This window comes from Melanotaenia boesemani, chromosome 20 (genome assembly GCF_017639745.1).
Source record: "Melanotaenia boesemani isolate fMelBoe1 chromosome 20, fMelBoe1.pri, whole genome shotgun sequence".
Taxonomy (NCBI): domain Eukaryota; kingdom Metazoa; phylum Chordata; class Actinopteri; order Atheriniformes; family Melanotaeniidae; genus Melanotaenia; species Melanotaenia boesemani.
This window is the reverse complement of record NC_055701.1, coordinates 15,572,760-15,599,749: the sequence shown is the minus strand read 5'-3', so window position 1 is coordinate 15,599,749 and position 26,990 is coordinate 15,572,760. Positions and strand designations below refer to the sequence as shown.

The following is a 26,990-nucleotide window of genomic DNA, read 5'->3' as shown; positions in this document are numbered from 1 at the left end:
ACACTAAGAATAATAGAAACTCATCTTTATATTCTGTTTTTATCAAAACAACAAACACCTAAAGTGTTAACTAGAAAATGAAAAGCACACTAGGAGTTAGGCAACTGGAACATTTCATTATGAACTCAACAGTGCTCTGTGACATCAGGTTTTCAGTGTACTTTAACAGCCGTAAAATAAAAAAATAATCTCAAGTGTAAGGGGGGTGATTTGCCAGTGAAGAAGCCAAAGCTAGTCAGTGAAGAAAAAACAAAGAGGCAATATTCCTTTACTTTGAAGAATTTTGTCCTTTATCAACGTACACATCATCAATAATAACAAATTCAAATCATAGAAAACGTACAAGATGCACCCACTTAATGTTGAAAGTTGAAATACAGCCAGGATTAATTTCAAATATCCCATAAGGGATAAGTTAGTGCTACAGACATTGAGATAATAGTAGAATTTGCTTTTTACAATGCAGAAGCTAGTAAACTGAACTGCCGCTCTGTAACACAAGTCAAGATACTATATAATTAATATTTAAAAAAAAAAAAAAAAAAACTATGCTTATTCCCTAAACAGTTCAAGTACACTTCCAAACATCTTCACAAATTTGTGTCTAGTTGTGCTGAAAGATGGACAAGTTTAACATGGGGGCAAAATATTTCAACATCATTACATCATGTAGGACTGCTGCCTATTCCATTTTATTATCTGTCATCTGCGGTCCATGAAAGGAACTACAGAAAATGTTCTGAATAATACTGTTTAATTAAATTATGAGATTGCAGACATAACAATAGTCTGACTAATCTCAGTGTCCAAAAAGTCAACACAGAGAAGTAAACATTACACAAAATATATTGTGGAATTGATTGAAATGACAGGTTAAGCTAATCTTTTCTCAACAAATGTAAATAACCCGTCATCTGAAATTCCACTCTCCCAAGTTTGTTTCCAAAATATTTTTTATAAGGTAAAGCCTGGATTTGAGCATCTACGTGCGATATATTTACATGTTGAACCTATAGTGATGCTCAATTCAGAATGAATTGAGCCATGAGAGGCCCTTCCCTCATAAACCAGGCTGCAGAATCACTATGTGCTCATCAATAATTCTTAAATCGGAAACAAGCTGTCTCGTCTCAAAGTGATTATTTGTAGTCAGCTTGTGCACACTCATATGAATGTTTTAGCAAATAAAAAGAACTGTAGTGAGGGAGTAACATTATCAAGTCCAGTCGTGGCTGTGACTTGTAACTTTTTGGTGCCTTGAACATTCTGCTGACAGTCTGAAGAAGAGTTGTTTATCTCCTCCTCCTGTGTGTGTCACCATCACTAGGAATGAGATGCTCTGCAGTACAATAACCCAAAACATTAAAACGTTAACATTGTTAACAAATATTAATCATATAAAAAAATCTTAAAAGAATAAAATCTGGAATCCTTCTCCGGTGCAGCAACTGGGGACCGACCTCCCCCCAGCCCAGTCGGTTTTGGCAGTGGTCTAACACTTGTGCTTCATGGCAAGCTGTAGAAAAATTGTGGATAGGGGTTGCAGAATAACATAGTGAGAAAACACAAATCATGTCACTGCATTCATAGAAAAACACAAAGTATATGAAAAGGCAAAAAAATGTACAGCATGAATTTGAGCAAGTCAGAGATCCTTCCCAAGAAGAAAGCAATGTTAGGCAAGTGGACCTGTTTCTTTTACTCTGCATTTTCACACATCTTCTTAATAGTGGCTTTAAAAGGACTTACAGGAGACTCATTAAAGAGGTGACAAGGCCACAAATCTAATAGAAGACAACAGGTTGTAGAAATGTAAAAACAGCACACACAGTACATATGGAGTATGTTGCTGCGGAATGATCAGAACTGAATTCTACATAGTGATCAAATGGGGGCAGTAGAGCAGCACAAAGAAAGAAAAGGTTTTGATAAGACCTGGGCAGTGCAGTTCAGTTGTCTGTTATCACAATGTGAGGTACAGAAATGAGATTTCAGAGATGGACCAAGAGGACAAGAGTCAAGGTGACCCACTCAGTGTAGTGCAGATGCTTGAGGCTACATTTAACTAGAAAAAAAAAAAAATTCCACTGTGTCCTCTGGTCCACTTATAACCAAATTACAAGATTATTTACATCAGATAAAAATTGTGTTTACAAATGTAGCTCCACTAAAACTTTATTGTTGGTTTTCCTGTTAGCTTCCATTACGCTGCTTTGCATTTAGTTTACAACAGTGCCTACTTTGGTATATTTTTAGAGAATGCAGGCCAACGCAAACAACGTTGATTGCAAAATATAGATTAGTTATTTTATCTGAACTTGCATCACCTTTCACAAGGCAATCAAATCAATAAGTGCAATTAACAGTCATCATAAAGGACTCGCTTTTAAGTGGGGTTATATTAAGTATGCGCAATGTTGTCTTACCTGCAGTTGACAGCAGTCAGAGCATTCTTGGTTTGGAATCAGGAGCTGACGGGCGAGCTAAAGCTATTCAGAATGGGGCCACCAGGAGAAAAGAATGTTCACCATCTAAAACAGGGGTGCCCAAGTCCAGTCCTGTATAGCTACAATGCTGCAACTTTTAGATCAGGAGTGTCCAAAGTCGGTCCTTGAGGGCCGATGTCCTGCAGGTTTTCAATGTTTCGTGCTTCAACACACCAGACTCAAATCAAATAGATCCAACAGCCTATTACGTTTTGCACAATGACTCATTAATTTGAGTCAGGTGGTTTTGGAGCAGGGACACGTCGAAAACCTCCAGGATTGTGGCCCTCGAGGACCGGAGCTGGACACCCCTGTTTTAGATGCATCCCTTCTCCAAGACACCTGAATCAAATGGCTGAATTCCCTCATCCACATGTCATTAAGCTCTTCAAGAGGCATTCAAGAGGTATTCGTTTGATTCAGGTGTGTTGGAGAAGGGATGCATCTCAAAGTTGCATTATAGTAGCTCACCAGGACTGGACATGAACACCCATTATTTAAAACAACTTAACCTTAAAAAAATTATAATGCTTCTGAGAGAGAGCTTTACTTTGAATAATTTCAATGCATCCTTTTGGCATCAGGCATTTGTTTACACTATTTAAGTTGCAGAACATCCCACTGCAACACAGTCTTTGGTGCATTTATAACCAGTCCAACACAATGTGGCAATATGGATCATTTTACAGGTATCCATTCCATGTTACTGAGGCAGAAACAATCTGATTCTCCACAAAGAGACCACTCTGACTGCTGCCTACTGCAGGTAAAATACTGAATACTCATTAAAAAAATAAATAAACTTGTCCTTTAAGTCAGCACTGCCTTCTACCAATATTCTTACAAACACATGCAGATGAGTTAAAAAAAATAAGATACTCAAAATCATCACAATACATCCTCAAAGTCTAAATATATTACAACTAATGGCATCATGTGAAATGAAAAAAGCCTGCAAATGAGCAACTCTTCGTGGGGGTTAAAGTCATTTCCTACTGAATCCAGGGAAGCCATGGATTTTTCTCTGCTTATCATAGTTTTGTAATTCATCACAGAGGGGAAGCTCACTTGTGAGGAGTAACCAAGGTCATGCACGGCTTTCCAAATGTCTTTCAATCATCCTGCCATCACTTCTGAGGTATTATGTAAAATTCCTAAAAGTCCATTCGGCAGGTGGTGGACAACTTCACTAATTAAGTTAATAGCATGCATTTGTCAGTGAAGGCACGCCTAATATTACAGCAACAGCCCGAAATGGATCTTCTACACACCATATTAGACTTCACAGCTAAAATGATAAAAATCGTTTTTTGTTGTTGTTTGGCACTGAAAAACACACATCATGCTTACAGCCTCATTAGGCTGCATGCAATTAGTTTTCCTAACAAACAAGATATGGGACTGATGGTGAGAAGAGAGAACACTATAGAGAACTACAAAGGAGAGTAAATGGGAGGAAGAAAAAAAAAACGCTGCAGAGCGCATTACTGCTTTAAGGGTGGCTTCAATGTAGCAACTTTTCAAAATATCCCAAAGGACAAACTACAAATCTACAATACATGTAAAGCTGGAATTTTAATATAATCTATTAAAATAGATACAGTAATCCCAACTTGAGGTTATGCATTATTTATCTCGCCTGCCATGTTGCCTCACCTTGTGTGCAGTGACAGCAAACTGTTCAGCACTGTTCATCATGTCTGCAGTCCTCTCCTCAGCCCGACCTAATCGTTCACCACGCTCATTCAGGGCTTGGCTGGCCTTCTGTACAGCACTTGTCACACTGTCTGCAGCTGAGTGTAGTATACTATTACCTGTAGATGAGGATGGAAGTGAAGCAGCAAGCCAGACAAAGCCATGTGAGGCAACAAAGGGAGGTAGAACACAAAGAAGACAAAGAGAAAAAGATTGATTAATTAGGTAAACAGTGTAATGCCAGAGACCTGCTATTATGAATGAACCTGTGAGATTACATGGCTGTAGAGCAATCAGTGTCCTAACCATTAGTGTTAATGGCTGAAGACAAACCAATGAAAAACAAAATGGTTTCCAACAGGTGCAGTGTTGGATGGTGGCTAATGAGTTTTCTTCAAAGCTGATTTCCTTCAAGGAAAGATCAGATGAAATTAACCTTTCCACCACCACAAGCAGCTCCAGGTTTAATGCATTCTTTAGGCAGGTTTGTCATTGAATAAGACATTTAGCATTGTTTTTCTTCAGTTTTCAACGTTTGAAGTTCACCTTTTATTACTTTCTAATCTAAAGTGTGGTAAAGGATGCTTAGCTTCATGGGCCACCCTAGAGACCCAGAGTTAGACATAAGACAGAGAACACATCTTCAGATAGCTGTGGCAGGCCTGCGGATGTTTTCTCTGACAAGCCATTAATCTACCACACATTGGGAGTGCTGTTAAAAGGCTGCCTAACAACTAGACTAAAAACAGCAATCTCCCTGCTGCTTGCTCATTGTCTTCAGTAACATTGCATGCTAGTTCAGAAAAACGTCTGCAATGTTTAAATGCTGTCACCAGCTCATATCTTTAGTTTCCCATAAGGGGACTTCCAGTCATATACATTTAATAACTTTGAGATGGAACATTCAGAAAAAAGGATGAAGGTACAGAGTGTATTAACACCTGGCAAATCTGATTCTATCATTTCCCACAGGAAACTGCAATATAGTCAAGTATGTCCCCCCCGCCACAAGGGAGGTAAGCTGAGTGACAGATAATTGGGACAGCTCCACTGCAACTGGATTATATGACAGCCTACAAGCAGGAGAAGCCAGCTGGCGGCCCTTAAAAGTTAACTTGATAAGACTCAAAGTAATTTATGTAGCGACGCACCCACACTGCAGACAAAGATGGGTGTATGTTCAGACACACACCTGCACACATGAAGAAATGGAAATAAAAAAAAAATAATTTTGGAGAGATAACACTAAATGAATCACACTGGACACATAAAAAACATCTGGATCAACTATGAAATAAGCTTAGATTCTGTAAAGAAACAAATGTGTTATCATGTATTGCCAAGGAGATTTAGTTTACTTACAGCTGAAATATTTTTATAAAAATACACTTTCTCCCTGAGGCTTTACGTCTTCGCTAGAAAGTTTAAGACCTTTTCACCTTCAGACAGATTTCTTTTAATCCTCCCCTCCAGGGATGACCAGAGAGTAATACTCCCATCATCCTCAGTACAGCCCCCATACTCCTCACCATACCTTACATTTAAAACAACATCTTCATTTATTTGTCTGCCCACCATTTTCCTATCTCTTGTGCTTTTTTTCTATATTCTCAGAGAGCCGTGGCAGGCTGTGAGATGGGCTAAAAGTGTACTTCATAATATAATTAGTGTAGAAGGTTTATAAAAAGGAGGGTAAAGTATCACAGGCCAAATGGAGCATGTGTAGGAGTAAAATATGATATGTAGAGGAGTCGCTGTAAATCAAACAGTCTGCTTGGCTTTAATTGACAGTGCAATTTAATGAGTAAAAAGTTTTGAATCCTTCCGGTCAGGACAATACTTTTGCCCTAAAAAACCTCATGGGACAAACTTCTTGTGCAGTCTTTGTCAGCTCATTTAATGAATCCATGACTTGCCCATCTCAACAATGTACAAGGAATTTTGTTGTTATACTAAAAGACCTCTCAAACAATGGAAAAGGAAAGTTTTGTTCCGTAACAAAATATTCCAAAAAATAGACGTTAGGAGCAAAGGCAAAACATAACTGGGAAGTTGGACCCCCTCCTCTTTGCTATTGTGCTGTAGGTTCCCAGCAGCAGATTACAGGCTGAAGTGCTGTGAAGCTAAGGAAATAATCTGACAGCTATCAAGAGGAACATCATGCTGAGTTCCATTCACTATCACACTATATATGATTTATGAGACTGCATGGGTAACTTAAAAAAACAAACACGCCTGCAGAAAAGAAGAAGAAAAAAACATGACAAAATACATGCTGTGGTGCTTGTAATATTTTCTTTCTGGCAGCGTTTGTGATCATATCATGACTGTGATAGAATAAGGCTGTAGGGTTTATGTGTGGGAGTGCTAAAGGAGAGTGTGTCACATAGTGATTTCTTTTATGCAATAACATTTTCAGCAATCCAACAGGTTCCATCAAACGTTCTCCATATTATCCAGCTATTATGAATCAGGCTTCATTCACATAAATGCATAAAACAATTCTGCCTTGGATGATGATGAATTATCCTCCTAATCATGTTTTTTTTTACGGAGTTATCTAAAACCTTATCATCCTAAAGTACAAGGTGCAATTTATAGCTTTTTAGACATGCTATCATTTGGATTAAATATGCAGTTCCAGTTCACAAAGATGCCATGATGCATGATTAAATTAAGCAAATATGACCAAAATGCATGTGGTGCATTTTAATAAATGCAGTATATAGCAAAGAAAAACACAAATTAAATATATCTATTAGTAAGTTAGGTGTGCTTAACCCTCAAAAGAATTAGAATTGTGAGTGAGGCAAGTTGCTCCATATTAAAATTGTTTCAGCCTAAACCAACAAAATCATATTTCCTGTTGTTGAGATCACACAAAAAACAGGACAAGCAGAATAAACACAGATGTGTACGAGGAATACTAACAGAGTATCAAATATATTTCTATATTTAACTGCAGTGAAACTACAGTTTTCACTGATATGTTCAAGTCAACTGAATTTATTTTCTATGTGATAGAAGCATTTTTGAGAAACAAAGACAAAAAGATTTACAGTTCATTTTTAAAGCATCAAGATAAAGATGAAGAAATAAAATTTCATTAAAGCAAGAATTGCTTTCTAATTCTTTGTAGTTTATTTTCTGGTAAAATCAACTGAAAGAATCAAAGAGTATCTAACAACTTCCATAGATTGCATTCTTCTGCTATGCATTCTACTACTATATCGGTTTCAATGGATTATGCATACAAGACGTATGTAGTAAGAAAAAAGAAAAAAAAACTAAAGAGATTGTTAATATACATGACAGGAGCCTATAGACACGGTTATGTTTCTACAGCTGGAAGATAAACCCTGCTGCAGTTTAATTAATGCAAATCTTGACATTATCAGTAGCAGCATAATGAAACTTCAGCAGACGTTCAAACAGAAGGGGCACCTCCTTCTGACTCCTGCTATATACATATACTTTAGCCTGTTATCTTTTTTTTTTTAATTAAATATTTTTTCTATTTTCTCCTCTTAGTGTATTAATTCACTTCTCCTTCTAAAGTCATATCAAATTCTCCACTTCGTATAGCAGTTTCTCTCCCTCTCTTCATTTCTTTCCATATAATCTCTGCATGTCTGTATTCCGTTCAAACAAGACTCCTAACATATTACAGCCTGTCTGTCCTTTTAATCATATTTCTTATTCATTTTATTTGTGTTTTTCCTTGCTGTATATTTCCTCTTTCCACCTATATACATATATACACTTCAATGGCCTGAACTTGCATGAGTCACAGGCTGAATTTATTAACTAAATTATTAATCTGTATAAGTTAAATAAAAACTCCTCAGTTATACATGTAAAAGATGTTATGTAGCTTTACAACAAATGATCTTATAAAAAGTTAATCAGTAATCTGTACTGTCTCTTTTGGTCTCTCCAGCCTGATACACCAACTGAATGTACTCACATGTTATGCTTCCTACAGATATAGCCAGTTTGAATCACGTCTTTAGTGCCATCTGCAACCATGCCGTTGGCCTTTAATTCATTCCCTGTCATGCTATTTATTAGGCTATTAGGGAAAACACAGAACATTATATCCTAACTGTGCCTAAGAGCAGTGGAAGTCTGACAAGAAAAGTCAGTATTCATGAACAGTCTCCTCTCAGTGGCTTTAATCAGCAGATAAATCTCATACAAAGCATAAAAAGCCTTTTTTACTATTATTATTGTTTTAACTATGTTTACATGTTCACAGACAGCATGTTATACAAGCAGTACAGAATACAGAGGACTTCATTAAGAAACATGCAAACATACTGTCCTTGGACACTAACATGTGATTTACCTCCGAGCAGTATGTCAGCTACTCTACACGCAGTCTGACAGGGAGGGCACAGTGAACATGTCTCACATAACTGTTGGATGTAAACTTAAAGTCCTTATCAGCTTCCACAATAACACATGGAAGCACATAGAAAAACATATTACAACACAGGTCAGTTTTTGTACTGGTCCTGAGAATAAAGAGCCACTAGTCAGAGGGCAGAGCCTCAAATTCATTATTGATTTTCTAATCCAAACTGAATGATCTATAATGCGTTGAGAAATTAAGGTTGGCATTTTTTCCACCATTTTTTCATGGCTAAATAACCAGACACAACAAGCCGCATACACCTCTCATATCCTTTATTTGCGTGCCAATCAAAAATACTGCAAAAAGCATCTCATCCAACTTATTATTGGAACTAATAACTTGTCAGTCTTGTCCTAGAAACTCTTAGTGTCACTTGGAAGTCAACATGTTATCAGCAGGGGATATACTTTATTTCTATTTAGTGCTTACCTTGTCTTAGTAGTTGGCCATGGTGTGAAACTAACTCTTTCTTCATTCTGTTCATAAAGACCTTGCAACGGTAAATGACTGAATCTACAGCTTGGGCTTCTGTATCAAGAAAATATCAAAACATATTAAGATTTGATGTTTAACACATGATTCTGTTTTAAAAACAGCTGAAAGTTACAGATTTTTTAAAATTAGTATTAAATTAAGTGTTAACTCTCAAAAATATAGTTCATTTAGTTTCATGCAACCATAAACGTAGTAGTTTATCCACAGAGTAATGCAGTTCACACAACAAACTGTAAAAATGTTACTTGTGTTAACTGGTTTGGCAAGTACATGAAAATATTTTGAGACCCAGCATACACTGATTATCAAAATGGACTTTTTTTTTTAAAAAAGCCTATCAGAAAAGCCTTAAAGCTATGTTTTGAAGATAAAAAAAACAAACAGAGAAATAACTTTAAACTGAAGGGAGATTAATTTCATTTAGATACTCATCACTCAAATACACCGGTAGGAGAACAAAGCTACAACTGGGCTGTAACAGCGTATAACCTTGTGGGCAGCAGCCACAGTCAGTGCTGATAACAAGGCAATTAGCAAATTAGCTTTTATTTCAAGACCAATTACATGACTTATCCAGGATCAAAATTCTGTGCATCTTCCCCCATACAAGAAAGACTTTTCAGCACAATAGTTCAATACCTGAAGGTGTCAACATACTGAGTTTGGAGATAAGAAACCAGAGTAGGAAAATAATTGATATTAGTAGACTTTGTAATGATAATACCTCTCTAACTGTAAGCTACAAGTCCCAGCTGCACTTCCTCCACACTTATACCACATCTTGCTTGCTGATAATAGCTGGAAGATACAACATAGAAACAAAGCTTCTGCTGATGCAAACTAAATATTGAATTTATTCTTTATCAGAATCCTAAACATGACATTTTACACACTTTATTTTCCATCAACTACTAAATTTGCACTTTTTTTTAGCATTTTATTTTTAGACATCATGTATTGTCAAGTTTCTACAGGTTGGTTTGTAGACAAGTGGAAGTAGCAGGCTTTATTTATCTTTTTTTTTTTTTTTTTTTTTTTTTTAGGTCATATTTGATTTCTGTGTTTGGTTAAAAGATTATTACAAATGCCATCATCAACCCATGCCAGAGACACAAGATGGTTCTACATTGCAGCTTGTTTGCAGTTTGTTCATATTCAAGTAGTATTGAGCCATCACACTTAGTTTAAATAAATACTGTCAAGAACCAAAATGTTCACATTAGATTTTAGAAAACCATAAAAGGATGTTTTTTTTTTTTGTTTTTTGTTTTTTTAAGGAAAAAAAATGAACAAACAAAAAAACTATGCCTCCCTGCTGCCAAACCCAAGCAGACAAGCAGGCATGTATGGGAGAAGAACCTGAAGTTGAGTTGAGACAGTCTGAAAGGAAAAATCTGTCCATTAACAAATAAAAAAATGTTGTACGCATTCTCCAGAAAGTCTTTCTTTGAAACAGGTTCTACGTGAAGTTGAGAGCCTTCACAATCATGACTGAATTACTTTCTGAGTAGTAAATGTACATGTACAACCCTCTTGACTCCTTATAAATATTAACATCAGCAAAAGATTTAATTTCCTGCATTCATATGCTAAGTAAATGCAAACATAAAGATGCCCACACAATTTGACAATAAATTTCGACATCTCTGTACTCTAGTTTGTTCATGGAGAGAATTAGTGCACTGCATAATGATAATTCAGGTTTCTGTATCCACAAATTGATCTCATTCTAGAGAGGGGAATGTGCTTGCAAGGTGTTGTTTTTTGTTTGTTTGTTTATTTGTTTTTATGAAAAACATATAGTTCACTTCTTTGTAGAGTATTAATTATGCACTTTAAAGAATCCTTTTGCACTCCTATCCTCATGACGACATACTGCACATACCATGTAAAAGCAATGTGCTTTAACCTCACACAGACTTGGGAGCTATGGACCCAAGGTTTGGAACCCCCAATTTAGATCATGAACAACATTGTAAGGACATCCCAAAAAACTGAAAGGTTCTCTCACTTGGCAGTAATATCATTTTCTACACTGCCCAAAAAATAGTCATTACCACAAAATCATTACCATGTAACTCAAGTCAATCCTACTTCTGGGTATTAATCTGTTAATTTAGGAAGAAACACTGATTGTGAATCATTTTCTCCTGCTGTTGTACAAATGGAACAGACAGGAGGTGGAAATTAGCAAGATAACAATAAAAGGAATCGTCCTGCAGGTGGTGGCCACAGACCACTTCCCTGTCTTCATCCTTTCTGGCTGATTTGTGGTCATGTTTGCATTTAGCCAGTGCCCTCACCTCTAGGGTGTCTGTTACCCACAGAAGTTGCTCTGGTAGTGCAGCTCTTCCAGGATGGCACATTAATGTGTGCTTTAAAAGTTTGCTGTGTCTCCCAGCTTAGTAACGAGAGCATGGAGGAGATACCAGGAGACAGGCCAGTATACCAGGACATGTGAAGGTGGCCACGGGAGGACAACTACCCAGCAGCAACTGATATCTGCTCCTTTGTGCAAGGAGGAACAGGAGGCGCACTGCCAGAGTCCTCCAGCAGGCAACTAATGTGCATGTTTCCGATCAAACTGTCAGAAACCAACTCCATGAGGGTGGTATGAGGGCCCGCACGTCTGCTCACAGCCCAACACTGTGCAGACTGATGAGACGGATGAGAGCAGGTTCACATTGAGCACATGTGACAGATGTAAGAGAGTCTGGAGACACCGTGGAGAATGTTCTGCTGCCTGCAACATCCTCTGGCATGACTGGTTTAGCAGTGGGTCAGTGAGGGTCTGGGGAGGCATATCCTTAGAGGGCTGCACAGACCTCCATGTGCAAGACAGAGGTACCCTGACTAACATTAGGTACCAGGATGAGATCTTCAGACCCATTGTCAGACCATATGCTGCTGCAGTGGGACTTGGTTTCCTTCTGATGCAGGACAATGCAGACCTCATGTGGGCGGAGTGTGTCAGCAATTCCTGCATGACAAAGGCATTGATGCTATGGACTGGCCTGTTCGATCACCAGACCTGAATCCAATTGACTGGCACATCGTGTCTCGTTCCATCCACCGCCACTACGTCGCACCACAGACTGTCCAGGGGTTGACTGATGCCCTGATCCAGGTCTATGAGGAGATCCCTCTGGAGAACATCTGTCATCTCATCGGAAGCATTCCCAGATGTTGTAGGGAGTGCATACAGGCACGTGGAGGCCACACACACCACTAAACCTCATTTTGAATTGTCTTGAGGAATTCTACAGATGTTGGGTCAGCCTGTGATCTGATCCGTCCATATCTAAATCCAGACCTCCACATGTTAATGATTTTGATTTTCATTGATCATCGTATGTTATTTTGTTTTTAACACATTTCACTATGAATAAACGTTTTCATTAATCAAAATCTAAGATGTGCCGTTTCAGTGTTCCCTTCACTTCTTTGACCAGTGTAGTTTTGCTCTCCTTAGCACAAACTTGTCTTTATTTGAAAAAAGTTCTCTCTGAACTGTTTAATTATTTTCTTTTCCCTCAGCTTGTAAATGCAGATTTAAGTAGTAATTAGGAATCAGTGTCACGTTCTCCAGGGTCTGCAACCTGCAGATAGAGTCTCCCACAGTTATGGTCCCACACCTGAGCAGCGTCATAATTTTTGTTTTGCACTGGTGTGAGACTTAAACTGGAGTGGACAGAATTGGCAGCAGGCTGGAATCCTCCCTGTTTTTCCTGTCATAATGTGCGTGGTGAACTGCCATATTTTTCATCAATCATGCACAGCTTCCTCCACACTTCCTGAGAGCAGAGAGTCCGTCATCAGATTAGTGGCCAAAGTCTGACTTGCTTTATAAAGTTAAAAGCTCCTTTTACAAAATCATCTTGTTTGCACACAAATGTCTATTGCAAATACAACAAATGGTTTTAACAGATAATTTCCTACATATAAGCATATAGGTTATGAACAGAACAATGATCCACAAGCCTCTTTTGTACAGCTAAAACAACACAAGGTCACCAGTTTTCCTATCTGCTGTAGCAGTGTAGTTGAAATGCAGCATTTGCACTCCATAATCCATCCTACTCTAAGAAGCCTCAGGTTCAGTTCTCTTTGGGACTTCCACTACCTTCCCACCTACACATACAGAGATAATAATATGCACCAGGGTCATCTGAAGAATGCTAAATATGGACATGGCTGTCAAGTGTAGGAGGGAGGTCAAGGCAATGTAACAGGAGGTTGAGAAGACAGGGCAGCTTTATCATCAATGAATAGATAGTGGGTTCCCACGCACACCGAGGCAAAAGAGAAACAGGAAATTTGACAGGAACAGTAACACCATTTCACCTTTCTGCAAAGCTCCATATGTTCAATAATACATTCTCAGCTTTAGATTAACTCAAATATTCCAAGTATTGAGTAAAAGTTTGGGGTGTCGCTCATTTTGGATGGATTCCTGCTTAAGTTTAAGTACATAAAAGTTAAAAATCCTGTCAACAAATATTTTGTTTTCATATATATTCACTTGATATTAACTGTTGCATATGAGGGGCAGATGGACACCACGAAGGTAGCAGGTTTAAGGATCCATTTCCATTAATAATTCTATGAATAATGCAACATGCTGAAAGATATTCAGAGATGAAGGTTGGGTGTAAATGGATCAATATCTGATTAAGCCACCCAGAACGCTGCATTTTCACCCGCACCATCACCCTCCTACATCAGATAAACCATTATATTTTTCAGAAGTAAAACCTTTGGCACCTGAATAAGTTAAAAGCAATTTGAGAAGCTTGTCTTTACTTCTTAATTGAGCATGAAATCAAAATATTTTAATGGAGGAGTTGTTAGATTAAACTGACGGTTTATCCAGTCTGACTAATTTAGCATAAGAAATTAAATGACTGTTACAGTGACGACTGTGAGATTTTATGTTACTTTGAGGAATTGAAGTCTTAAAAATAATGAGTTTCAAATCTCAGACACACAACAGAATGAGTCAAAACCACAAATTAAAGAAAGTTATGGCTTAGTGTATTACTGAGTGCTGTAAAACCAGTTTATATCCATCAGATGCTCTGAGTCAAAGCTGATGTGTTTTGTTGGACAATCTCTTTTGACATCACTTCAGGAAAGCACACAACAGATGCTGTGTACAAGAAATAAGCATACATTTTCACAGGCACCAGGTGCTGGTTGTCATCATACATAATTAGATCCAGACTGGCTTACAGCACAGTTTGACAGCAGTGAGTATGGCGCTGTGGAGTCAGTGTCCTAAACACAATTATTAACAAATAACAGTTAGCTGGATTTATTTGTTTATTTTCATTAGTTTCACAACATCTTACCGCCAAGCAGTTTGGACTGACAGTTGACAAACTCTGGTTTCCGCCCTGAGCTGTAGCGCTGGCAGGTGTGGTGGAGTATCTGGATAAAGGTGCACTTCTCTCCTGCTGAACTAGCAACCCACTGATCGGAAGCATTATCAAACGTCAGGTCTAACTCTGGACAGTCCTTAGAAAGAGCAGTAAAAGAGGGTGAGGTGAGAGGATGTAGTTCTGGGTACTGAATGCTAAAATATGCCAAAAACGTCCGGGAAAAGTAAGTAAAACAGGATGAAATATTTGTGCTTAAATCTAATGTTACTAGCTAGATGGTTTAATCACAAGTTGAAGAAATAGAAATAAAATACTTTGTTTGGGTCGATGCCATTGACCTGTCGTAGCTGGTCGATTGTCCACCACGACCTTTTGACAAAGGCAGACGATCCTTGGAACTGCTTCACCTTAGTGATAGATACATGGGATGGTTTCTTATTTGTCACTGTGGAAACAAAACAAAAACACACCAAATAAGACTGATGCAGCAAATATTAACTTTACTAAATTCCACAAAATCAGGTTTGAAGGAACTTGCAGACATCATGAATATAAAGCAGTAAAGTTTGGATTTGGTTAAGTGGATATTTTATCTCATGAGAAGTACTGGACAAGCTAAAGTCCCAAGCTTTGTTTCGTGGGTGGCAGGAACAAAGATCAGAAACAATGAGCATTTCCTTTTCAGCCAACAATGATTAAAGAAAATTTCCCATGAGTAGACCCACCCTGTTAAAATGGGTTTGGCTTTTATTGTTAAATCAGAACAAATAAAGTGCAGTACTCTTACTTACAGTACACTGTGAAACAAATTTATGTTGTTTCCAACTACATAAGGCAACATCTTCCCCACCAACAGTCTGAATATGAAAACCGGCTTATATTGCTCCCATTTAAGAAATTATTGCATATGAGATATAATGAGCTAATACATTTATAGTTAATTTTCTAACATTGCATATTGCAGAATGAAGGAAATGTTTATTAAATAGCAAAGCTGGGTTAAATTCTTCTAACATTTTTACCTCCTGCTTAGAGACAGCACATACCATATGTTTATCCAAACCACTATCATCAAGAATTCTGTCTCTGACATGCACTGGTATGTTTCTGTGACTAGATGCTGAGACCTTTTGTCCTTTCCCCGGGTCAGTATGATCCCATGTTGCTTTTTTAACCCAGCCAACAAATTTCTGCTTCCGCTCTTCCAACATTTCCTATTGAGTCATATTGAGTTTCCCTCTGGAAATGATTTTAAAAATATAGGTAGGGCTGAATGTTATATCAGGTGATACAGTTCAGTGTGCAAACTCTCCTGAGAACAAGGGATGTTTGGTTATGTTTTGTGTACCCATTTTGACAGCTGCTGTTAATACTGAAGGGCTGAGCCTGTTGTTCCAGGCTAGAACATACAGACGAGGATGGATATATACCTTCTTAATCTTTTCTTTGAGAATTCATTTCAGGCACAGCTATGACAAGCAGATGAATCAAGGGATTAGATCTGTCTAGTGTCACACTGCTGATTAATATGAGCTATAGTAACCGGATAATTTCATAAAGAGAATGACATCTGGTGAAGCAGCATGTTGAAGGACATAAATCTAACAATGAAGGTCATCGAATTTGCTAGAATACTTTCTCTTCATGTCACACTGATGACTGTAGCACAGAACAACTCCTTAACCCACACTAATTAAATAGAAATTATGGCTTTACTGTCCTTAATCTGTAAATGAAGTACTGCTAGATAAAAGATAAAGACCAACACTGGGAACTTAAATTCATATTTCTAATAGGAGTTAAGTCTGTCACTGTCTTTCAGAAGCAAAAAAAAATAAAAACCATTGTGTAATCATTATGAGACCAGTTTCACTCCATACAGCACGGCTTTCTACATTTATACATACCACTATAACCCCAGCTTTGAATATTTAGCATAATTTACAGAAAATAGAGGCTTAAAAATGACACTTGGATATTTGATTTGAATGATGCTGTACAGTAGGACATAATAAAGATCACAATCACACAGGTTTCCCATCCCTCCAGCTAATGCTTTGTGTCTGTATCTGCTTTTTTCTCCTTACTGTTTGGCAAATCTTTGTATTTTTCTTTTTTTTCCCTCAGTAGTAATGTATCACATCAAACAGCAACTATAACAACTTTTACAGTTAATGCAAGTGGATGAAAGATATGGAGAGCCATCTTTATGTCATATTAAGTCAGTGTAAAGCATTGAATTTTTTTCCTATACAAAGCAGGCCGGACCTTATTGCATTTTGTTTCTGTTGTTTAATAACTAAATGTACTGTATACTGGGAAATATAATGTACCGAATGTACAGAAAATATGCCAACAGTGTTTTTTTTGTAACATTGTACAGTATCATTAACCTTATCATTGCTCAGAAGTTGTGAATGTTCTCATTTGCAGTATAATAAATACCATATAACATAAAAATACTATCGTGATTATGACAGAGCACAAAGCACTTAAGCATCAGCAGCTTTGACCAACAAATTCTTGCATTATGCACAGTCAACTCACAGCTTTCCACTTCCAAAACAATCACACACTCACTCCAAGACCAGAATAACAGTTATGTAACAATAGAAAAATGGTATGTCACGGGGGTGATGCACACGAAATGCATTTTTAGCGATTGCTTGTTTATGTGAAAATTACAGTGCATTGAACCTGAGAGCACTAAATCCCTTCTCATCTTTTATTAAATCAAACTTCAGAACTGCAGTGAGACCCAATCACTGAAATACATCAGTATGTAAGAGAGAAACGTCACCTCACGGCCATGGAGTTCAGTCGTTGACCCATCAGCACAGAGCTAAGAAATCAAGGCGTAAGACACCTCTGAGGCCCTCAAATCAATTATGTATTCTGCTGTTAACTCCCACCTTATCTGGGAAGACCCTGTGCATAGTAACACAATTACTGAAAGTTAGAAGAGATGGCTTTATTGAAACAATACCCAAGAAAGAAACCATGCAATTAAGGTAATTATGAAACTAAAAACAAGTTAGTCTCATGATAAATTTAATCAAACTCATCTAACAGGTATTCTAACAAACTCATAATAGTGGCCATCAAGGATACAAGTCATAACTAAATCACAGAATGCAGTAAGATATTTGTTTAGCATCACAGTTCAGTCAAGTTCTATTATTGTTGGGTATCTAGTTTTATAGCTACCTGATCCTTTAGGGTGTATCTTGAAATACAAATACAAATGTCAAAAAACACCAATTTGACGTTTTTTTTCCCAACATTTTTGCTTTGCCTAGAATTAAACAGCAAATATGAAGATTTCTCAAAATATACTATATCTGTAACTTTAACTGAAGCAATAACCAGAAAAAAAAGAAAAAAAATAACAGAAAAACAGGTGATCTAATGTATCTAGAATCAAGTAAAGCCCACATCTGGTGAAAGGTTGCCAAACACATTGTTTCCATGTGTGCTAGCTGTCCGGAGAAAGCCATGCTGTGTTCACGTCCTGCTCTTTTCTCATGCTCTGATGGTGACATGCTCTCACTTCCTCTAGTGGATAAATCCCTTGTTGTGCTTGGCAGTGTTTAAGTGCTGCAGCCTGACGGGAAACTCGTGGTGCACCCTTCACAGACATCACAGAGGAAGCATTTTCAGGATCAGCTCAAGGAAATATTTTGGTTGTTAACACAGAAATGTGAGAAAGAGCACACAAATGACACCACTAAAGTGAACACAATATGAAGGAGGACCACCCACATGGCTATATATTAAAAACTACATTTCCTCTACATGAGATAATATGATCCTCATTTCAAACCTAATTCTTATCAAACATCTCCTCTCAAATGCCAAAAATGATAAGTAACAATATTCAGGTCTATCCAAGCAAAGCTATAAAAATCCATGGAATAACAACAGATTGCATCAAATACTGAAAATAATGAGAAAGCGTTCGATCTGAGAGGCACACTGCTGCTGCTGGCCATGTTAAGATTCATCCACCAGCAACAATCTGAACATATCACACAATAATCTTTCTTCTAGAAGAACTAAAATCATATTCCCACATGTTCCTTCTCATAAGTTCTGCTTTAAGGTCAAGAATATCTTGTTAGTCTGAAAAAAATTAAATATGATCTTAACTGCTTGACTCACTTTGCCTACTTCAAAGAAGCATTTCACAGCCTCCACCATAGCCAGGTGGGCTAATGATCTCTTGAAAAAAAATCCATTGTCAGTCTTCTCTTTGCTCCAACAAGTACATGGGGTTGCCATGGTGATCTCATTTCAATGGCACAATAACACTGCATACAAGCAAAGGCTGGCACCTGATTAGGTTTTTACACAAACAACAATCTTTGACGACTAATATCCAAGTTTTACTCTTCAAAGCGATTTGAACAGCATTAGGGCAGGAGGAAAAGCTAATAGACTGCACGTCCTCATCTAGAGATAAATGGACTCTGCTAGTATTTAGGAATTAAAATCACATGGGTTTGAAACAGCTAAGATGAGCTCATGTGACACTTGAAGTGATTAAAAAAGTCAAGAAATTCAAAAACTCAAAAATACATATTCTGTCAGTTCTAAACGGCAAAAGTAGATCAAATGGGTTTTTAGTTTGTTTCATAAGTTCCAGCTAACATTTAGAGGCTGTCAAAAGACAAAGTACACACATTCTTTTCTTACCGTAAATGCAAAGTGTAAATCAGACTAAATTAATTCAATTAAAAGTCATTATCCAGTAAGAAACACACATAAAAAATTATGACATACACCAAACATTTATTACATTGATCTTTTTGCAACTGCCTGAAATATTTAAACTTCCTTAAACTTATATCTCAGTACGAAGAACACATTTTGCCTCAAAGGTTGAAATTTGTAGGTTGTTATTAGAGCTGCCAACTGAGTGCATTTCTCCATCTGAGTCTATGATTACAGCTCTATTCAAGCTGCCCCTAGTCTGTTGGAGCTGGGACACACTGTTATCTTAAGAAAGAAGCTGTCACTGCAAAGAACCACAGCACATGCTAGACTGGCAACAATGCCCTCAAACAAAAAGCCTTTACAGTCTATTCATGGGTTTGGAAAAACAGTGACTGCTGTGTTCAAGGGTTTCACTGGGAGGATGGTGCCCATGCAAGACAAGGCACCGATGGTGCAAGGGAGTGAATTTACCATGGTAAACAACAGCTATGTGACAGAAATCAGCTTCTTACAAGTGCTGGAGTGACAAGTTACTCATACAACAGATACAGATAGCATTAGCTTAATGCACAATAGTGACAAAGAAGTGATTCAACCCTGTATAACAATATAATCTTTATTTAACACAGTAACAATGTAGGTTTAAATCTGGCTTTCTATGAAACTTGACTCATTGTCTTCATTTATTTACAACATTTTACTGAAATTCATATTAATCATGAATAAGGATTTAAGTTATTTGACTTTTTTTTTAAAGGCACATTTTTTCCTTTTATCTAAGCTCCTGTTAAACATATGAATTAAAAGCCTGATGAGCTTTACAAAACGCACAGTTTTTGTAGCTGCATTTTGCCTCCAGTCGCATCTGTTATCTGTCCAATTTTAACACTCACCCAAGAAAACACATTAAGAGGATACTGGATGATTGACACAGTGTGCCAGTCATTTAAAACTCTTCAAAGATTCACTTCAGAAGCACTACAGTGCCTTAAAGTTCAGTTTAAATCAAAGTAATTTATAAAATAATAATTTGATAATCTAGCTGAAGTGAAAAGTTGAATTGAATGTTTTACCTTTATACTTATGTCATTTTTTTAAAAATCAGGTATACAAAATACAACATGTGGACATCATGACGTACTTAGAGGATGTGGAATTTTTTAACTTAATATGTACAGCTGCGTTTTGAGGATAGAATAAATGAAAACTTATAAGCTGCAATGACTGGCTTCAGACCCACAACATTTTAGGGAAACATTACATCGTGCTGTTAAACACTGAAGAGAAAACAAGTGAAAAGTCTTCCTCATAAAAAAAAACCCAGAAGAAACACAACCAATTTTACCTCCCACAGTGGCAGGTCACAGCCTTTCTCTCTTTTTTATCTTTCCCCCTGCATTTGAGTACTACCAGGAAGAAAACACAAGGCCGCCTGTGAAATCTATGTTCCACATGACCCCCCACAAAAAACTTGTCCATCACACAGTCCTCCAAGGAGCAGTTAATAACTCAGCTATTCAGACTGGGCCCCAGCCCACATAGTAGACATTCCTCTAAAGCCCAAGACTGTAGATACAAGGAAATATTTAATTACACTGGGGTACCTACCTGAGGCTGCCCTACAGTGATGTTGTGAAATAGATTTAATACCAATTTGCTTGTCTCAGTTCCCCATTGGCCATGTAATCATGGACCGACTGAGTTGTGCATGGTTCCAGTAGACTTAAGGGGAAGATTTACATGTTTTAATCTAGTAAGTGTTAATTGCTGATTGGTATTTCTGAGAATCTATACTCCACTTCACTGAATAAAGACCAGGCAGGTAGAGGAAAGGATAGACATGTCAGGTTATATTTTACACGGGTAGGTTTCAGAAAGATAGCACAGACAACAAAAACTTTAAAAGCAACATTAACTGGAGTTCATCACAGAATAGCATGAACTGATATTACAAACAATCAAAACAAGGTGCATTCCTCAGCCCTGACTTCTTCAGTATGACCTAAACTGGTGTGCCTGGAAAGGAAATCCTCAGAGAAAAAACAACCTATGTGTCAAACCCAGGTTACACAGTATTTGAAAGAACTTCTTATTAAGTCGTAACTGGTTTGTAAGGCCAGATGGCTGGAGCTCGCAAGAAAAATATGTTGCATTCATCACGGAAGCACATACACTTCCTGTCTAACCATAATCCTGAGAGACCTTTGTAAGAACATTTCCAAAAACCAGCAGCTTATTTTGTCATTCCTCCTTTTAAACCGCAGTAGATTCATCTTTAGTTTTATATCCTGAAAAGAATCCATCATGCGTTATCACTTCAGGTCTGCAGAGCTAAATCTCTCATTTGGATAGTATATAGTATTAGCAACTGAATTTGCTGAGCTGAATCAAATACTGCTGAGTCATTCCAGTGAATTTTACCTGAGTTCCTAAAAAGTTAAATACAAGATTTACATTTCAGGCATGTTGCCAAAGCTAATTTCCTGCCCCATCTGTTCTCTTTTAGACAAGGTTTAGTCAAGCTATGTCTGCAACACTGAAGAAAAAAGAGACACAGATTATTATTGAATTCTGTTCCCAAATATCCAGAAATACATACCCTCAGAGTTTATTGAAAACCAAAAAGAAAAACAAAAGAAAAACATAACCAAAGTAAATACTATTAAGTTTCCCTATAATGGCTAATATCTAAATTAAAAGGACTATATTTTCAGGTCTTCTTTTGCAATTAAAACTCACAGCATCTCTTAAATGGATGTGGGTCTGAATGTTAGCATGTATTTATCTGGTTATATGTTATGAAGTAACTTCCATGATTTGTATCACAGACTGTACACAGCAAGGATTAAATCCCTAGCTCACAGGCATCATCAGGATTATTAAAGTGAGGTCCATAAAGCACATGAAGAAGTTCACAAAGTAAGAAATGCACAGAATGTTACACATTTGCTACAAATGGTTAAAATCCTGTCCATGTGACCAGCAGGAACAAATCTATAACAATGAATGGCTGTGCACTCTCATCACCATCCTAAAGGACGGTTCCTCTCCTCTGCACACATTCATCACTCAGGCCCCCTCCACTGGATATGAGTTGAGACACCAAAGACAGTTTCTAGCAAATTAGAGCAAAACTGGGAAACATGAACTGTCTTTTATTCTTCGTGCTCTTAGATTCTTTTATAGTTGACTTTTACAGTAATTTGTGATTTTAGTGTTTTATGTTGGCGGCCTTTTTTTTTTTTATGATGTTGTGATTGACACAATTCAGGTTTCACATGTCAGTTTTAATAAATCAAACTAACTCTAATAAATGACAAAACTGTCTTGACAGCAGCACTAACAAGGCTGTATGCAAGTGCAATATACTGGTTTTCTGTGATATGCATTGTAATAATAATTACAATAATGAAAATTGGTATAATAAAGAAATATAGACACTATTTGTACAAATTTGTACTAAAAAAAAAGTCTGAGGCAATTCCATGGGGGTTGGCAACAGCATTAAATATTATATATATATATATATATATAATAATTTAGAAAGCAATCTGCCTTGGTGCCTCTGAATGGGGGACTTTCATTATATTCATACTCAGGAGTGAGGTATTTTTTTTCTTCTAAGGCTCTGCTGCCAGCAACATTGGGGAGTGCTGTTCACAAGCCACTGACAGCTGAAAGCTTATGACTGAACTGTAGCCCAATTCTCCTGTCCAATCAGGGACGGAGAAGGCTGACAGACACTTCCACTTCATATTATGATGTATTTCAGTGATAACACTCAGAATGATGCACAGAGAAAGAGTCGGCCCAGCCACCTAACCCCACTTATCCCATGGAAGAAGACAAAAATGGGCTGTAAGGACTTATTGATGCAACCACTTTCTCTTTGTATGCAATAATAAGTCTAATCATATTAAAGCTCCACTGTTGCTAATATTTAAATTGATCCACTCTACTCCTTGCTTAAACTTTTTCTACATTTATGGTGCTTTTTTCTCTACAAATTTTATTTCCTAGCTTGACGCTGCACAGCCTACAATGCAAGTTATGTATACAAGCACAAAACAGTCAATGGTGAAACACTATATTGTGCAGCCCTAGCAGAAATTGCATACGATTTTGACTTCTGAAGGGATTTAAGTACATGATATAATTACTTTCTGTTACTCTGGAGACTGCTCATCGTGAAACTTACACAGAATGTCAGACCAGAATGTGATCAAGGTTAAGCAGACAGTCAACCAACCCACAACTGTTACATTTTTGCATAGAACAGAAGGCACCATTATGTATGCATCCTTAGGGATAACAACATGTTATTAAAATAGCTTCTGAATTCAGAAAACTTGAAGGCGTGTACATTTATAAAAAATAAAACAAAGTATAGTTATATTCATTTTGCTTGGCCCTCAGAGCAGTTCCTAAAATATTACCTGCATCATGTTTTTGTTAATTTCTACCAAAATATTCCGTATGAATGACACTTAATATGATTTTTTAATCATCAAAATTATATCAGGTTATGTAATATGGATTTTACTGAACAAAACTACCAATGATTAAAACAGCATTTTTGTGAAATGTCCAATGTTTTCATTCCTTCCACAAGGCATTGCATCCATTTGCTACTTTTCATTTGCAGAAAGATTCTTTTTTCCCCCATACTGCAAGGAAATTGTGACTTCTTTAATAATTATATAGAACAACAAGCAGTTTCCCCATACTTAAGCTCACCTGGGAAACTAATTATAAAACCTATCTGAGATTAGTATCAGTGGTCTAAAACATGAGGAAAAGCACAAGGAAAATTTGCCACAGAAAAAAATATATTATATTAATAATTTAGAACACAGTGGTTGCCAACATTCAGAATGGTTATTTCCAGGATAATGCAGATGACATAGCCACACCTAAAGATGGCGCAGAGATGTGTTCACTGAAATGGATTCTAGGACACTTGCGTTTAAAAAATGACTGGAAACATAAAAAAAAAAATCTAGGACAGCCCTAAAAAGTACAACAAGTCAAGTAAACACTTATTTATTAATAAAGGGTTACATAGTTATCTTAACCTGCACAGTAAAGGTCTTTTTTTTCTTTCTTTAACCCATTAATCCTGTTATCATCAAGATTTGATTAAAACAGAGGTAGAAAATAAGATTAATATAGCAGGAATTATAACAGAAGGATCACAAGAGAGAGCATATACAGCTGGACAAGGTGAAGATATTGGTGCAGTGACATATTATAAAGGGATTTAGCATGACGCATTGCCTTGTAAAACAGACCTGAATCTGCCTGAGACATGTTTAAAGATTAATGGCTCGTCTCCATGGAAGAGGGAGTACTGAAAATCTTAAGACACCTGGGTAGACGAGTGTCCTTTGACTTTGAGATGCTTATGAACAGGAATTAAAGGCAAGCATCATCCCCATTCTTGCGACAAGTACAATAATGAGGAATAAAGTATTGGTAAACTTCAACGACAGCAAACCTGAAAACCAGATCAATACTCTCTTCAAGTATCTAATTAGGCCTGCTGGCACACCCACTGGATAGTTGTATTGATTTTAAGTCATTCCTCTCATTAGGATACTTTTGAGGCTCATCTACTAGAGAATTTGTCTTAAAGAATTAATGTACAAAATTTGCATTAATGCTCAACTCAAACCTCAAGTCCAAATAAAACACAAACAAATACATCACAGGAACTAAGAACATTACAACAGCCACAAATTGACAATATACCAGGGCTCTCCACCAGCATCTGTAGCTGCCAGCCAATAATGAGAAGTGTCTTCATGGGGAAACTTCGACTGTAAAAGTGTGCGGATCACTGGCACAATGTAAAGCTCATATGTTATTATTTTACTTATAAAATGTTCTACTGAGTTTACCTGTTTGATTACGCTTCTGTGGTACTTTATAATGTAATGAATGAAGTATAATAAAAGGTACATATGTGATCATATAACTACAAAAAGCTCCATTATGCATACTCTTACCAAAACAGAAAACAACCACAGAACCAGACCAACGATGCCATGATCTGGGTTCAGAAGAACACCAATTCTCAGCTTTGCACACGTTTACATGGGACCTGTGTGAGCCCATGTTACCGACAGGCAGGTTTTTCTGTCATTACCAACTATTATCAACAGGTTTATGTCAGAAAAATGTGGTGGATAATCTGTGTGTGAAAACAACGCTCCCTGAAACACTCTTTCACAGTTTGGGGCCAGTGAATCCTATCACTGTCATCATGAAATATGAATGTGCCATAAGGTAAGAAGAAAAACTACTGATGGGGAAAACAGCATAATCAAGTTGTTGGTCAACCTCATTTTTTTAAAACTCACACCACTGCAACCCTAGATCATATTCCTGTTTAAATTCAGATGGTGACTGGCCAGTCAGTTTGTGTGAAAGGAAAAGGGCACAGATTGTTTCTCTGCCAGGATGACTAACGTACATGCAGGAAAAGGCTTTAATATTTTCCTCCCTGTCAATGGGTTTCCATCTGGTCTTTCCATGAACGATGTTCCATGTAACAAGAAAACAGCTGGAGGTGGGGAGATTGATATTACACTGCGATATCATTCCTCCTTTTCTTCCATTTGAGCACTATGTCAGGCACGACTGGGAAACAAAGAGAGAATCTTTGTTGTTTGCCAGTCAGATTATCTTATAACAGCCACCAACTACTAGAAACTAAAGAAAAGTCATTTAAAAAACATCAATTATACAAAACACAACCAAAATTGTGAGAAAAATGTTAAACAAATACTTCTGTAAATGTGTGTGTGAAGTATCCCACCAGTACACAGTGTGTATTGATCAAGCACTGTCAGGGAAACAGCAGGTGTGCTAAGCCATGCCCTTAATGTAAAATACCAGAGCAAAGCCCACCCAGGGGCCGACAGAGGAAGTGTCTTCTATAACCACTATAGTACCTGCAGTCTGCTGTCACCAGGCCTGTTCAGCCAGACAGCTACCTGGAGAGAATGAGATGCCAAGGTGCCAGTCCATATCCTGTCTAACCTTTAAATCCTGACAGATGCTAAACTTTAAGCTACCTGACTGCCTGGTGTTGGCCTGAACACCTGCTAAGATAAAGTGATGCACTGAGAATAACTTGTTTTTTCTTACTTGTGAAACATTGGCATGTGGTAGAAAAATGGTTGATTCAGGGATCTATAACAGAAGGGTACCTCAAAGAGCAGATGGTAGCTTTATGATCTGGGAAAACCGATGGTGTCAGATATGCAACAAAGTGGAAAGCAGAAACATGAGACAAGTGGTTGATCTGTTGATAAAAAGTGAAACTTTGATGTTCATTTTGAACTGAGAGTCCTCTTAGGGCAATTTCACCAGCATACAACTGAAAGCCAACATGGAAATGAGCACAGTTTTTGGGTGACAAAAACAAAATATGTAAAGTTTCATGCCAAAACCAGTTCTGAATGATTTATCATAAACTGCCACTGCAGTGAAGGCTACACTGAGTTTCGTCAGCATTAGCTTGATTCAGGTGGATGAGGTCTTTCTAATGAGTGGACAAGAATGCTTTCCATCAAATGGATAAAAAATACAAAGCAGCTTAGATGTGTTCTTAATGTGGGATTAAGAAGAATACATTTCAGGCTTAGATAATCTGGGGCTAATTTATCTTTTCAAACAGCAGTGTAAGCACAAACCAGTCTACTTGCTAACATCAGGCTTGTTCACAATCAAACACTAAAACGACATTTACATGTAAATTCTACCAACCACCTCTCAAATTTTTTCAATTGCTGT

At 37.3% G+C, this 26,990-nt stretch overlaps 1 protein-coding gene across 1 annotated transcript in view; it reads right to left on the bottom strand.

Annotated features, from left to right (window-relative positions):
- Positions 1–959: 959 nt before the first annotated feature.
- Positions 960–26,990, bottom strand: part of stxbp6 (syntaxin binding protein 6 (amisyn)) — a 66,655-nt gene continuing 40,624 nt past the window's right edge. Inside the window, exons 3-6 of the mRNA XM_041971674.1 lie at positions 14,789–14,919; positions 14,445–14,610; positions 4,143–4,300; positions 960–1,516 (exon numbers count right to left, since the gene is read on the bottom strand). Of these exons, the coding sequence (XP_041827608.1) occupies positions 1,493–1,516; positions 4,143–4,300; positions 14,445–14,610; positions 14,789–14,919 (479 nt within the window). The 3' untranslated portion in view covers positions 960–1,492. The remainder of the gene's footprint in view (positions 1,517–4,142; positions 4,301–14,444; positions 14,611–14,788; positions 14,920–26,990) is intronic.